We start from the raw sequence: 15,470 nt of genomic DNA, 5'->3' as shown, positions 1-15,470 counted from the left end.
AGCTACTTAGAAAGAAAAAGCCAAAGCTTTAGTCTTTTTCTGGTGGGGGCTGAGGGCTCCTTCTAAGCAATGCTCAGAGGGCCCTGGGGACATTTTCACCCTGGGGGACTCTTGGCCAACCCAACTGGGTAGCAGGGCTTGGACCCAGGAGGAGCTGCCGCTTGGGCCCAGGGCTGCTGCAAACCATCAGGGCTGCACCTAGAAGTGCTCAGAGGGCCATGGGGTGGCAGGGGATTGGGTCCTTGCACATGCATAGCATGCACCCCTCATCCCACAGTTATATCCCCAACCCTGAAATTCCGTTTTCACCCTACCACTGATGTTGGTCCCCAGGAGAACACCCTGAGATATCAGGCTCTCATCCAAGATCAGCTTGAGTCCTTCCCTTAATGATCAGTTCTCACCTTCCTCTGAGGTGTTTGTGTGTGTGTGTGTAAAAGAGTAAGAGACAAAGATAGAGATATTTTGTTTATTTTTTTCCCATTTTATTTAAACACCATGGTTTACAAAGTTGTTCGCGATGATTTGTTGCAGGCACTCAGTATTCCAATACCACTCCTACCATTGCTGCCATCTTCTGTACACCATTGTGTCCACTTTCCCAACCACCCCTCAAGCCTGCCCCTGTAGAGGTCCACAATAATTTATTTTAATTGTTCATTATTACTAAATGGCTAACAGAATGATCAAAAATATTTCTATATTTTCACAGAATAAAATTTGTGAAAATTGTTGTATCTCACCATTAAGTCCTTGTCTGAGGGCTTATTAAGCTATCGGTGCAAGTTAATCCTTTTGTGATAATGTTTTTGTTAGTTGAGACTGGTTGGCTTCTGCATTCCATCCCATCCAATCTGGTGTGCTACTACTGGGATGTGAGTGTTGTAGAGTTTGGAGATGTTGCTCCAGTAAATCCAGAGTATCTAATTGAGCAGTTCGGCCAGAGGCATCTCGTTGGCTTGAAAGATAGATTAATTATAAATGCACCAATGAAACAGACAGTTCTCATACCCAGAAGGCAGCTTGGTCACCCACCATGCCTACTTTCCATTTGGTACCTGCCTGGACCACAATGTTTCTGTGCATTAGACCTGTGCATTCTGTAACTTATACCCCTCTCTCCATCATATGGTGAGTTCCCCAATGGTAGAGGCATTTTCTTTCTTCTGTCCTTTCTTTTTCTCTCTCTCTCCCCCTCCCTCCCTCTCCCTCCCTCCCTTCCTCCCTCCCTTCCTTCCTTCCTTCCACTCCTATCTCTTTCTTTCTTTCTTTCTTTCTTTCTTTCTTTCTTTCTTTCTTTCTCTCTCTCTTTCTTTCATTCTTTCTTTCTTTCCTTTCTTTCTTCTGTCTTTCTTTCTAGCTTTCTTTATGTCTTTCTTTCTTCCTTACTGTCTGCTTGTCTGTATGTTTTGGGGCCACATCAGCAGTTCTCAGGACTTAATCCTGGCTCTGTGCTCAGGAATAGGCTCAGAGTACCAAAACAGTGCTGAGTATCAAGTCCTACCTGCCATACTATTTCTCTGGCTCAATACTGTTTCTTTTTTAAAAATGTATTTTTATTTTTTCAATTTTATTTTCATAAAGTTGCTCACACTAATTAATTACATTCAATATTTTAACACCAATCCCACCACCACTGCACCTTCCCTCCACGATTATTTTGAATTTTCTCACCACCACTAAAGCCTGCCCCACAGACAGATGCTAAATAATTTATTTTGTATTGCTTTTTATGAATAGTTTAGGATGTCATGTGGCCGAAAAAGTGCCCAAGCATCAGGACTGTTTCTTATGCATCCTTTTCTTGGCAATCCATGACATAGGAGAGATATTTGGAAGATCAAGACAGACATGAACTGTGGAGAGTAAAGGAACCGCCTGGAATCAGGCAGGCTGGCTTACATTTCAGGTCTGTCACATACTGTCACAGATCTTTGACTATGGACAAGTGACTATGGATAAGTGACTCTCTGAGCTTGCGTATGCTCACTGGTAAAGTGAAGGCATTGCACCTGGAGCACAGTAAGCATGAACTGAAAGGATTAAATGCTTGGGCACATTAAACACCTGAACACAGAGTATGAGAGAGAGCATGCACCGTTTTCAGGCTACAATCTGGCCTGAGTCTTGACATAATTTCAGAGCAAGTCCAGAGCAAGTTCAATGAAGCCTGGCACCATCATCTGGAGGAGACATAGATTTCCCACAGTGGTCGAGTGCTTGAAATAAAAAAGAATCATGGGGAAGTTTGTGACACTGGTTGCCCCTTGGAGGAACGTCCCTTCTGCTGGCCCAGACAAACCTGTGCATCCCCTTGCTCCTTTGGAATTGCTTGGACACACCATGAGGTCAGCAGCAGCCAGTGTTGAGGCCTAAGAGACTAGAAATGACCATTGGCATTTCTAGTCTCCACTAATACAGATACACACACACACACACACACACACACACACACACACACACACACATGCAGCAGTGTCTTCCATCTGAAGAAGCAGGGGAAAGTAGCCTAGAAAGGCAGCTCTCTGCATTGAGGGGGCTGGGGCCCTGGGTCTCATTCCTCTCTGGCAGAAAGAATCTAGATCAATCCTAGGAGACAAATCACCCTCAGAAAAGCTGTGTGCAACAGGCACAAAAATCATAGACTTGGGCAATATGCACTCCTCTGATCAGGGCGTCCTTCCTTTATGTTCACGACAAGAGATGGGCTCCCCGTTCTGGAAAAGGGCAGCATGCTGGGCAGGCAGAGGGAAGTGGCCCAGACTCAGGGGGATTGTAAAATGTAGCAGAGAGGAAAGAAATGGTCATGCTTTGGTCCAGGGAAGACAATGGGATGTAGGAGGGTCTGGGACCCAGGCAGAATATCCTTCATTTCATTTGGAAGATTTTTCTGCTCCGGCATGGTAGTCGGAAAGTCCCTGGATTGTGAGGATGTCCTTATGAAGTTCTTGGGGGTCCTCTTAAGCATGTCTAAGAACTCAGATCTTCGAGTTGGTGGGCATACTCTGGCCTTCACTAGATGTTATGCAGGTCCTGGGGACCAAAGGAGGCTGGCAGCAGTTCCTGAACGGTCTTGGTTATATATGTGCCATCCGGCTTCGTCATGAAGACAGCCCAGTTGGTGCCAAACTGGAAGAGAAGTAAGAACAACATAAGAGAGGCGGTATGATTAAGGAGGGTTTAAGGACCCAGGTTTGGGTCTGTTCTACCTCTTACTACTCTGCATGCCTCAGTCTTCTCATCTGTAAATTGAGGATGGTGATAACCCTCCCTGGATCACAGAGCTTGATAGGAAAACAGTAAAAGATGTGTGTAGGCAGTCAGTTTTAGGCTTACCGCATTGTCAATTGGTAATAAACACACTGCTCTTACCAGGGACTCACTCAAGGGTTTCTAAGAACAGAAGTAACCTGTCCCAGCCCCAGGGGCAGATCTGCTGTTAGAGAAGAGCTCATACTTGCTTCCCTTAGCCTCTCCTCTACTCCTCACAGTCCAGATGCTCTTCGCCTCCCTCACCTGTCTGACTTATCCATCAGTTGTTTGAGGTGGGTACTATCAGCAAGCCCATCACATGCACTTAGGGCAGACCAGCAAAGCAGAACTTTACTCCCAATCTCCCCATCTCCCTCCCTCTCTCTCTCTCTCTCTCTCTCTCTCTGTTTTTTTGGGTCACACCCAGCTATGCACAAGGGGTTACTCCTGGCTATGCACTCAGGAATTACTTCTGACGGTGCTTGAGGGGGGCCATATGGGATGCTGGGGATCGAACCTGGGTCAGCGGCATGTAAGGCTGACCCGCTGTGCTATAGCTCCAGCCCTCCCCACCTTTCTCTAACATGCTTAGGAACCACCCCTTTTGATGTGCAGCCTTGGGTGAAGGACTGAGTCTTGGGGATCCCAGTGTGAAAGGACAAGAGAGACAGATGAACATACTGGACAGGGAGCAGGTGAGAAATTAAGTCGGTTGCTCAGCTCTCGCTGGACAGCTGCTGTGAGAGCCAGAGAGGGCAGGCGTAGATCCCTGTCCATGTGCCTGGCACATAATCAGTACTGAACCTCATTCTTTCATGTGGTGGGGCACACCTGGGTGTGCTGGGAGGGGCACGCAGTATGACTGAACTCTGGGTGCCCACATGCTGAGCATGTGCTCTTGCACTTTGAGTCATCTTCATGCTTCCTAAAAAGCATTTTTTGGCTTGTTTGTTTTGGTGTCACAACCATAGGTACTAAGGGGCCACTCCCAGCTTGGTACTTGGTACATGGAGCTGGCAAGCTGGACCTCCTGCATGAAAATCCTGCCCCAATCCCTAGAAGTAACTATTATTTTTTTAATGTACTGATCTTAGGTAAGGTAAAGGTAAAGGCCCTCCCGTTGATCGTCGATTTGCTCGAGCGGGCCCAGTAACGTCTCCATTGGAGACTTTGTTGTTACTGTGTCTGGCATATTGAACACTCTCGGTAGCTTGCCGGGCTCTCCGAGAGGGGCGGAGGAATCGAACTCGGGTCGGCCATGTTGGCTGCGTGTAAGGCAGATGCCCTACCCGCTGTGCTATCGCTCCAGCCCAGTACCAGTGGCGCAATCGGTTAGCGCGCGGTACTTATACGGCAGTACTGATCTTATTATTTATTTTTTGGTTGGGGGGCCAGATCTGGCTGTGCTTGGGGCTTATTTATGGCTCTGTGCTCAGGGATCACTCCTGAAAGTCTCAGAGAATGAATGGGATGTTAGGGATTGAACCAGGGTGAGCCATGTATAAGACAAGTTCCTCACCTGCTGTATTTTCTCTCTCTCCACATTTACTTTTTTTGGGGGGGTCATACCCGGCTATGCACAGAGGTTACTCCTGGCTCTGCACTCAGGAATTACTCCTGTAATTGCTCAGGTGACTAGATGGGATACTGGGAGTTGAACCCGGGTTGGCTGCGTGCAAGGCAAACTCCCTATCCGCTGTGCTATCGCTCCAGCCTCTCCCCTACATTTACTTTTACTATAATTTAGGTACCATCGTTGCAATAGTGTTCATGTTTATGGTTTTAGTGTGCAAAGTTTCTGTACTTCCCCACCACTGCCCTGTGTCACATCTAGTTTGCCTCTGCATTCCCTTACATTTTCCCTGCTTGGTAATCTCAGTTTTATAATTCAAGGTAAAGTTTCTGTCATTGTTTGACACTATTTCCTTTTTTTTCTCTATATATCAAAGACATGCTGAGACCACTCTCCGCACACCTGAAGGTACTGGCAGAGGGACAAATCCACGCGGGTTCCGGGGCCGAGATGTCCCAGTCTACTCGGATTGGAGTCGAGCATCCTCCACCCAGATCCTCCAAATTCCAGTAGGCGGGGGTCACACCCACCACCTGGCCCCCTGGCGCCATGTAATCCCATCAACGGCCAAGACTCAGAGACTATAAAATCCAGCTCCCGGTACGGCCGCGCGACCTCTTCTCAGGACATCTTTTATGATATCTTATCATCTCATTCCTACTTTGGACAAACTTGCAGGCTCTCGAATGTAGCCTGCCCCCAGGGCAGAGTCTGGCAAACTCCCCGTGGCGTACCAAATATGCCAAATACCAGTAACAATGATGGGTCTCATTCTCCTAAAGAGCCTTGAATATAACCTCAGGGCCAGGATGAAGGAGACATTACTGGGGCCTGCTCGAGGCAATCGACGAATAACAAGATGATGAAATGAAATGAAATGAAATGAAAATATATCACAGAAGAGTGGGGGTGGAATCCAGTATTTGTCCTTGCCCTTTAACACAATACCCTCCAGTTCCATCCAAGTTGCAGCAAATTGCAGGATTTAATCTTATAGCCGCATAATATTCCATCGTGTACATAAACTACAACTTCTCGATCCTTTCATCTGTCATTGGATATTTGGGTTGCTTCCATAACCTGGCTATTAGCCCTGCAATGAACATAGCTGTGCACACATCATTTGGAGTTAATGTTTTTCTGTTCTTGGGGGAGATGCCAAGAAGTGGAATTGTTGGGTCAAAGGGAAGCTCAATTCTTACTTTTTTCAGTCTCCGTACTGTTTTCCTTAGAGGCAGAACCAAGGATATTCCCACGAATTGTGAATGAGATTTTTCACCACATCCCTTCCAGCACTGATGGTTTCCAGTCTTTTTGATATATGCCATTCTCATGGGGATGAGATGAAGCTTCACTGTCTTTATGATTTACACTTCCCTGATAAGTGACAATGAATGCTGCTTCACGTGCCTGCTGCCAGCCTACATGTCTAGAAGCCATTCTTACTCTTTGACTGCTAGTCACTGCTCAGGTTTGCAGCCTGCTCTTCCAAGTTTCTATCTGAAATGCCAAGTGATTGCCAGGCACAATCAATCTTCTGGCTTTTTAAAAAATGAATATTTTAGGGAAAAATATTTCTTTGCTTGGCAGGCTCTGCCAGAGGGCTCAGAAGAAACTGTGCACAGGCGAGATTAAGGGCCCAATGCATCATCTCTTAGTCTTTGCATTTTGGTTTCAGTTTTGCTTCTCCCTGTCTTTACTTTTTTCATCTACCTACGTTCCTTTGCCAATAACTTTGTCAGTATCAGTTGGAGAAAAGGCAGTGAGAAATTAAACCAAGTCAGGGTCTGGGGAGACAGGGGGCTGGTGTTCTGATATGGTTTCCCAGGCCAATGTGCTGGACATCAGGGTCCCCTAAAAGAGATGCAGTTGTCATGGTAAGCTGAGTCTCCATGGTGGTAGTTTCCACCAGATTTAAGATTGGGGTTCTGCAGACTGGCTTTGCTCTGCGAGATGGCAGGAAGCAGGAAGAAGCCAGGGAAGGCTGGCTTGTTCCACACATGCTTCAAAACTCCAAGGTTCGATGGCCAATGGAAATAGCCCCATCTCAACCCAAATTTCAACAACTCTCCCCGAGCAGAAGCTACCATGGTATAGGTAGTCCACATGGGACAAAGAACTACCACATCCCCTCCACAGTTGGAAAACCTTTGTTCCACTTAGATAGAGAGCAGAAATTAGGGGATCTGCTGGGATTGTGTGTGCCCTTCTGTGGGAGTCCTGGAGGGCTTAGGTGTCCTTTGCAGACACACTGTGCTCTAGGGAGAGGGGACAAGATGGCTACTTTCCTTACAAGCTGAGGGAGGGGGTCCAATGAGATGCTGGGTTTGAAGTGGATGATATGGCACATCAGAGCTCAGTCTCTATAGGATCCCCAAGATGGTGGCTTCAAGCTTTTGGGTCTTTGGAGGACACAGACAGCTATCCTCCCTGAGACATACAGACACTTGACAAACTCCAAACAATGCCAGGTTAGGAATCTATAACCAAATGTACTTTTTTTTTGTCAGAGCTGGAGAAACTGTGATTTTTCTATCAAGATCATCTTAGTTTAAAAGCCTATTAGAAGGGCTGGAGAAATAGCATAGCGGGTAGGGTGCTTGTCTTGCACACAGCCAATCCAGGTTCAACCTCCAGCATCCCATATAGTCCCCCGAGTACCACCAGGTGTAATTCCTAAGCATTGCCAGGTGTGACCCCAAAACAACAACAAGAAAAAAAAAACAATAGAAGCACATTAGGTTCCTTTAGTCCTTTCTTACAAACATCTGATAGTTTTCCTTTTTGTTTGTGTTTTCATTTTGGCTTTTTCAGGGGCTATATCCATCAGTTTTAAAGGCTCACTCCTGGTTCTGCACTCAAGGACCATTCCTGGCAGGCTCAGGGGACTACATGGGGTTCTAGGGATAGAATTCAGGTCAGCTGCAGGCAAGGCAAGCATCCTACCCACTCGACAATGGTCTGGCCCCTTCCCTTCTTTTCTGGAGGGAGAGGGTCACACCCGGCGATGTGCAGGGGTTACTCCTGGCTCTGCACTCAGGAATTATCCCTGGTGGTGCGCAGGGGACCATAAGGGATGCTGGGAATCGAACCCGGGTTGACCGCGTGCAAGGCAAATGCCCTACCTGCTGTGCTATTGCTCCAGCCCCCTTCCCTTCTTTTTAATCCAACTTTTGTTTTAATGTGGCAAAACTTAAGTTTTTTTTTAAACTGAGGATTTTTTAAAAATCTTAAAATTTTTAAAAATTTAAAAAAAAATTTTTTTTTTTTGCATTTTGGGTCACACCTGGCGATGCACAGGGGTTTCTCCTGGCGCTGCACTCAGGAGTTACTCCTGGTGGTGCTCAGGGGACCATAAGGGATGCTGGGAATCGAACCCGGGTTGACCACGTGCAAGGCAAACGCTCTACCCGCTGTGCTATCTCTCCGGCTCCATTTTTAAAAAAAATTTTAAAAAATCATATGAATGATCGGTTTGAGGCTCTTCGTGTTCCTAGAACGAACAGACGCCATTGGGCTACACTAGCACGCGACAGGGACAAATGGAGACGTTACTGGCGCCCGCTTGAGCAAATCAATGATTAACAGGAAGTCAAGTGATCAAGTGATGTTGTTGTTTGTGACTCAGGATTTACACCTGTCTCTGTGCTGAGAATCACTCATGGGTGCTGGGATCAAACCTAAGGTTGGCTGTGTGCATGATACCTGCCCTTGTAGCCAAAATGAAAACACAAACAAAAAGGGAAACTATCAGATGTTGCAAGAAAGAACTAAAGGGACCTAATGTGCTTCTTTTGTTTTTTTTTTTCTTGTTGTTGTTTTGGTGTCATACCCTTGTAGAAAATCTCATCTTACAAGATTTTCAATTTGAACCATTTTTAGAGACCCCACCCAGGCTGTGCTCAGGGGGTCTGAGAGCCACTCCAGTGATATTTAGCCAATTGGGCCACAGTGTTCAGGGCTCAGGCCCAGTGATACAGTGCTGCTAGAGTCTAGTGGTGCAGGGGTCGCCAGGTCATCCCAGTGGTGCTCAAGGGGCTATGCAGTGCTGGGGATCAAACTCAGGGACATGCCAGACATACACTCTGGAGTCATCTGCCTGACCCCTTTTTAAAACCATTTTTAAGTATGCTATTCATTTGTCTTTATTCTTGATCTAAACATTTCCTCTGAGCCAGGGAGACAGGAAGACAGCACTAGGGCTACTATTCATGCTTTGCATGGGGGTTTGCATGGTTCCCCAAGCACCACTGGGACTGGCCCCCAAGAACTGGGCCGAGAGTGACTTCTGAGCGCTACCAGGTGCAGCCCCCAAAACAAAAACTTAAAAAGTCTAAATAAAAAACACCCCCTCTGTTTCATGCCCTTGCAGGACCCTGTGGTCTCCCCAGCCCTCCCCGAATGCCCCTCATTCACCATATTCTAGTCTTTCCCCTTGCTACTTAGCAACTCACTAAATGGAAGGACCTTAAGTTTGCTGGCTTTTCCTTTGAAAGACATAGCCTCTTTCTGCCCCATCTTTTCTCATTATTTTTAATCTCTGCTCAAATGGCATCTTCATAGGGAGGCCTTTTTTGGTCATCTGAAGCAGGGACTGGCAGCCTGTTTTCTGTAAGGGCTCATGGTGTGACTATTTCCAGATCTGCAGGTCATGTGGTCTCTGTCTAAATTGCTTGACTCGGCTGTTAAAGGTCAAAGCAGCTGAGGACAATCCATGAGTGGGGGCATGGCTGGGTGTCCACACACCTTGATTCAGCAGAACAAAGAGCAGGCTGAATTTGCCTATAGGCCTCTAGACCCTGTTTGCTGACCTCTGGCCCTGACCTACAATATCACCTGCCTGCACTCACCCCCAACTCTCTACTCCTTTTCCTACATCCTTTTATCCACGGTTCTTTTGAAACAATTTTTTTGGTTGCTCCGTGTTGATTATTGATGTCGGCATTAGACTATAATCTCCAAGGAGTGGGGTGGAGTTTGTGTACATTTGTTGGAGGGGCGTCTTTTCTTTTTTTTTTTTTTCTAATTTTATTTTAGATTTTGGGCTACACCTGGCAATGCTCAGGGGTTGCTCCTGGCTCTTCGCTCAGGAATCAATACTACCAGTGCTCAGGGAACCATCTGGAATGCGGGGATTGAACCAGGTCACCTGCTTACTGGGTGTAAGTACAGATATACTTTATCTCTGGCCCTGAGGGTGCCTTTTCATAGTTGTCTCCCCAGAGCTAGTTTATGGCCCAGCCCAGAGGATGTGCTCACTCAGCAAGTAGCATTTGCATCAAGGAGTAATTTCCAGTGATTTGTGTGAGCTTAGGTAGATCCTTAGAGTCGGCCAATCAACGCAGAACAGTTGCTTTATCTCCTGGCAGAGAGTTAAGCTTGGGAAAGCAGGGAGGCAGCCCCAGAAAGAGATGCTGCTTACCTCTCTCATGACTTGCCTGCAGGCTCCGCATGGTGAGATAAAGTCATCTTTCAAGTCGCTAGGGAGTCAGAGAATGAAACATGGGTTAGTCCTGCTGGAGGCGTAAAGACAATGGCTAGACTTAGTCCCCAAGTCCCCACCTTGCTCCAAATGGAGCCACACTGGCCAGGTAGTTTCTGATTCACAGACGAACCATGGTGGAGAGGCCAACAAGGGGCACGTGAGCTTTCCACACTTCCCAGAGACCTAGTCACCAATGGTTGTTTTAGAGCATTCAACAGATGTTTGGTAAGTGCTGACCATCACTCAGAATCCATCGACACCAAGGTTTGGAAAAAGGTATCTCTGGGGTGACAGAAAACTAAATGAGTTCTAATTTCATTTTTATTATTATTTTTGTTTGGGGGCCACATCATATGGTGCTTAGGGGATACTTCTGGCTCTATTCTTTTTTTTTTTAAAGTAGGAGTAGCACTGTAGCACTGTCTTCCCATTGTTCATCGATTTGCTCGAGTGGGCAGCAGTAACATCTTCATTGTGAGATTTGTTGTTACTGTTTTTGGCATATTGAATACGGCACGGGGAGCTTGCCAGGCTCTGCCATGTGGCAGGATACTCTCGGTAGCTTGCTGGGCTCTCTGAGAGGGACGGAGGAATCAAAAGCGGGTTGGCCACACTCAAGGCCAATGCCCAACCCGCTGTGCTATCGCTCCAGCCTTTAATGTAGGAGTACTGCTACTTATTCAGCCATTGATTAAGATGATTCAAATGGGCATGAATTCCACTACTACATAAAAAAAATTTTTTTTTTTACTAAATATCTGTGAGATAGACCATTACAAAGCTGTTCATAATTGGGTTTCAGTCATACAATGATCCAGCACCCATCCCTCCACCAGGGTACATTTCCCACCACCAATGTCCCCTGTTTCCCTCCCACCATCCCCCAAAACTCCATCCCCCACCCCCAGCCTCCCTCTAAGGGAGGCACTTTCCTTCTTGCTCTCTTTCTCCTTTTCCTTTTGTGCATTATGGTTTGCAATACAGGTGCTAATAGGTCATGGTGTTTGTTCAGGGCATTCAGTATTTTTATTGGGACCGTAAGGCTGGAGTAGATTTTGAATTGGGTGGCTGTTTTGGCATGTGGATATGACTATTGAGGCTTCTGGAAGTACAGGGAGGTGGGGGGGAGGTAGCCCATCCTGACCCTGAGAAAGCCTGGAGGTTTTAGTCACAAAACCCGCATACCTGAATTTTCAACAGATTTGTGTCTTGGTGGAATCAGTCCTGAGACAGTTGGGTAAGGCCAGAGGCATGGCAGCGATTTTTAATTGTGGAAGCAAGCAGCTGCCAGGGGTGGGCACTAGGCCAACCTGCCCCCTCCAGTTTACCCTGGTCTGTTCAACCATGCATGGGTCTGAGATTAATTGTGGCTTTTGATCTCTTTTGAGATTTATTTACAGGTCTCTAAAATAAGGCCAATAAATGAGCTTATATAGCTGAGACAGAGGTGGTTTGTGGGCATGGCTCCCACATACCTAACTTTCGGTCATTTAATTTCTCGGTAAACTTGGTCCCAAGTTGTTGGGGTCCGACCAAAAGCCCAGCAGCAATTTGGGGGCATCAGGAAGTCTGAAGGCACAATTAGGCTACTGATGTACTCACCCCACAGGTACAGGTTGATCTGCTGGTGGCACCACATCCCTGGCTCTATTCTTCAGGGTTGCTCTTGGCAGAACTTGGGGGACCCAGTAGTGCCAAAGGTGAATTCCTGCCTCTTGCATGCCAAGCAAGTACTCAGGTACTGAACTCTCCGTCCAGCCCACGTTCTTGTTTTATTTTTAAATTTAAAAAATCTTTATCATTTCTAAGACCAGACTTGAGTAGGTAAAGAACTAGGTGTGGGGACACATGCTTGGTTTTATTATAGCGAGTATTTAGTCTGCCCTGATTATTACAAAATCAGAACAGTGAGAATATTCACAGTCAAGTTTTTATTTTATTTTATTTATTTATTTTTTTGCTTTTTGGGTCACACCTGGCGATGCTCAGGGGTTACTCCTGGCTTTGCACTCAGGAAATCACTCCTGGCAGTGCGCAGGGGAATATATGGGATGCTGGGAATCGAATCCGGGTTGGCCGCGTGCAAGACAAACGCCCTACCCACTGTGCTATCACTCCAGCCCCTCAAGTTTTTATTTTAAACAATGTGTACTAGGTTCAGTGAGCTGAGGCGACAGAGATGCTCTCTTGAAGGACTGGATTTTTCGGTATGCAATGGAAATAGTCATTGCAAAGGCCCCAAGACATGAAAGAATAAAATGTGTGTGCTTCAAGGAGAAATATAGGCTCCTGAATCCAAGCATGTGGAGAAGAGACGGTAACATCTGGGGATTGCCTCTGAGGAGGCAGGCTTCTCCTCTCCAAGCAGGAAGGAGATGGTGCTACAAACAGGCAGGCTCAGCTGTAGCATAGCCACTACCCTGGAGGGTTAATACACAGTAATTCTGGGACCACCCAGATGAGATTTCACATTGTTCCATATGTGTCTGGTGGGGTCTGGGATGTGGCTTACGTGGTAGAGCACATCTTGTATGTTTGAGGCCCTGGGTTTGATCCCCTGTACCACATAACCCCCTGAACACTGCTGGGACAGACTCTTGTGGCCTCTAACTACTCCTGTCTGCAACCCCCAGAACATAACCAACAATGGAATATATCAGACATTCTAAAAAGTACTTCATGTGCATTGTCTAATTTTAATAAACATTGAGCACCTACTATGTGGCAGGCACTGTTGGTGCTGGCTGTATGGAAGTGGAAAAATTACTCAGAGTTTATTACATGCAGGAGTTTTTGAGTAGTGAGGGGAACCAGACAACCAAGCAGTCCATTAACTGGTATCTTGGGGATACAAGGATACTATGAGTTCAATAAATCATATGAGAGGAAAGAGAATAATGGGGTGCTGCCCTATTTAATCTTCATGGCAACTCCCTTTTTTTATATGGGGAATTGGGCCCAAAAGAGTTTAGCTTCATGAAAAGAAGGATTCCTCCTTGAGCACACTCCCTGCTTCAGAATAAAGCCCTTGGGAACATGAGAGGGACCCTTGCCCGGAATGCCTATTGAGCAGATTCAGCCTTACAAGGACTGGGGACTAGTGGAGGCAGACTCTGAGAAGTTCTTTGGAGGTGGGACTGCTGCTTTTTACTGCTTTCAATTTATGTTACCCTGGAGCCTGCTCTATGAGAGGGTTGCAAAAAGAGCAACAAAGACCCATCCTATAATTTCTGACATCAGGGATCTTTTTGAAATGGCGATAAAATCTCAGGGAAATTGGCTGTGGTTAGGACCACAGGAAAGGCACTGAGTGAACTCCAGCCTCCCTTCCATGGATGGCCAGGATCCAGCCCCTGTCAAGGTCCCCACTTCCTTTCCCACTCTGTGACACGTATGGCCATCTGACAATAAACATCTCCTTGGACATTGTGACTTGCACTTGGGGTTTCAAGGGTGTACATTTGAAACTGGATTTAACCATGGGTTTAGTCATCAAAAGTCAGAAGCAAGTACATGTAAGCACCAGAGGCCGGAGAACTGGGAGATAGCCCAATAACAAGAGCTGGCAGTTATAATGCCCTTCTCTGTGCTAGGCACTGTGCTAAGGACCTTATATATGTTAATTCATTTACTCTTCTAACGAGTTTTTCCTATTATCCACATGATCATGAAAGTAGCCTTCCCAAGGTCTAGTTATAGAGTTAGTAAATAGAATTGAACACAGGACATATGAACTCTGCCTTGGGTAGTCTTGCAGCTTGTAGAAGTAATGATAATAACTTAAAAACAATTTTAAGGGGGGTATGGTGCCATCAGCAGGTCAGTCTGTACCTGTGAGGCAAGTGCATCAGCAGCCTGATGGTACCATCAGACTTTTGGATACCCCAAAATTGCTGCTGTGCCTTTGGCCAGACCCCAAAACCTTGGGGCAAAGTTTACCAAGAAAGTAAATGGCCAAAAGTTAGGTATGTGGGAGACACACCCACAAACCATCTCTGGCTCAGCTATATAATTGGAAGCAAGGCCTCTCTGGTTCCTGATCAAACTGCTTAACAGCCATGATCCCAGGGACTCAGAAATGAATCTTGGAACCCAAAAACTTTTGGCAGAAATGCGTCCTGTTCCTGTAGTAGGTTACTGGTTACTGGTCCTGTTCCTGTAGTAGGTTACTGGTTACTGGTCCTGTTCCTGTAGTAGGTTACTGGTTACTGGTACCAGGTGGGAATAGGTTTTGGGCCTTATCCTATTCCCCCTGGTGGCCCGGTGACCGCCATCCTCCAGAGGCCACAGGACAGTCAGGTTTGGACCTGCAGTGACGAGACACGCGGGGCCTCACCAGATGGGGGTGGAACTGGCCCTTTCCTTCCCATCCCAACGAGAACCCGAATTGCCACCTACAAACGGCCTCTCTGGCTCCTCATCAAGCAGATTAAAGGCCATGATCCCAGAGACTCAGAAACAAATCTCGAAACCAAGCAGCTTTTGGCAGACATGCATCTCGACCACATACAAGTGGCTGCCTCCTCAGAACTTATTGGAAAGCCAGGTATGAGCCGGTGGTGACGGGGCAACTGCAGTCTCATGGGAAGGGGGATGGTACCGGCTCATCCTTCATGCCCTATTAAGGTCACGAGTTGCCCCCCATGAGTAGCTCTCCAGCATAGCCATAACACCAGACGCACAAAAAGCAATCTCATAATAATCTGGCTCTTTGCAGAAGTCCAAAATCATTATATGACATATAATTCTCATACCAGCTATAGAAAACAAAGTACTTCACAATGCCTTTTCAGCAATTCTGATTGTTGGGGGGCGGATCCTAAACAATAATGGTGCATCTTTTGTTGAAATAATGAATGTAATCAATGTAGAGAAGAGTTAAGTAGAAATCATCTGCCTCACAGGCATTGAGAGGGGTGGGAGGGGGGTATATTGGGGTTCTTGGTGGTGAAAAATGAGTACTGTTTGATCATTGTATGACTGAGACTTAAACCTGAAAGCTTTGTAACTTTTCCCACAGTGATTCAATAAATAAATATGGTGAACTATGCCTGGGCAGGGCGAAGCCAGAGGAAACTCTGGTGGAGGTCCGTAGCGGTCCTGACGTGCAAATCGATCGTCCAACCTGGGTATAGGGGCAAAAGACTAATCGAACCATCT

At 46.5% G+C, this 15,470-nt stretch overlaps 1 protein-coding gene and 1 non-coding gene across 2 annotated transcripts in view; both read right to left on the bottom strand.

The window, feature by feature from the left end:
* Positions 1–2,997: 2,997 nt before the first annotated feature.
* Positions 2,998–15,470, bottom strand: part of CDA (cytidine deaminase) — a 30,772-nt gene continuing 18,299 nt past the window's right edge. Inside the window, exons 3-4 of the mRNA XM_056123643.1 lie at positions 10,248–10,305; positions 2,998–3,129 (exon numbers count right to left, since the gene is read on the bottom strand). Of these exons, the coding sequence (XP_055979618.1) occupies positions 3,016–3,129; positions 10,248–10,305 (172 nt within the window). The 3' untranslated portion in view covers positions 2,998–3,015. The remainder of the gene's footprint in view (positions 3,130–10,247; positions 10,306–15,470) is intronic.
* Positions 12,098–12,233, bottom strand: LOC130032208 (small nucleolar RNA SNORA72). Its single transcript, XR_008793763.1, has one exon. It is a non-coding gene; the product is annotated as a small nucleolar RNA SNORA72 (small nucleolar RNA).

This window comes from Sorex fumeus, unplaced genomic scaffold (assembly GCF_029834395.1).
Source record: "Sorex fumeus unplaced genomic scaffold, SorFum_2.1 ptg000047l, whole genome shotgun sequence".
Lineage (NCBI taxonomy): Eukaryota > Metazoa > Chordata > Mammalia > Eulipotyphla > Soricidae > Sorex > Sorex fumeus.
This window is presented reverse-complemented; position numbering and strand designations above follow the sequence as displayed.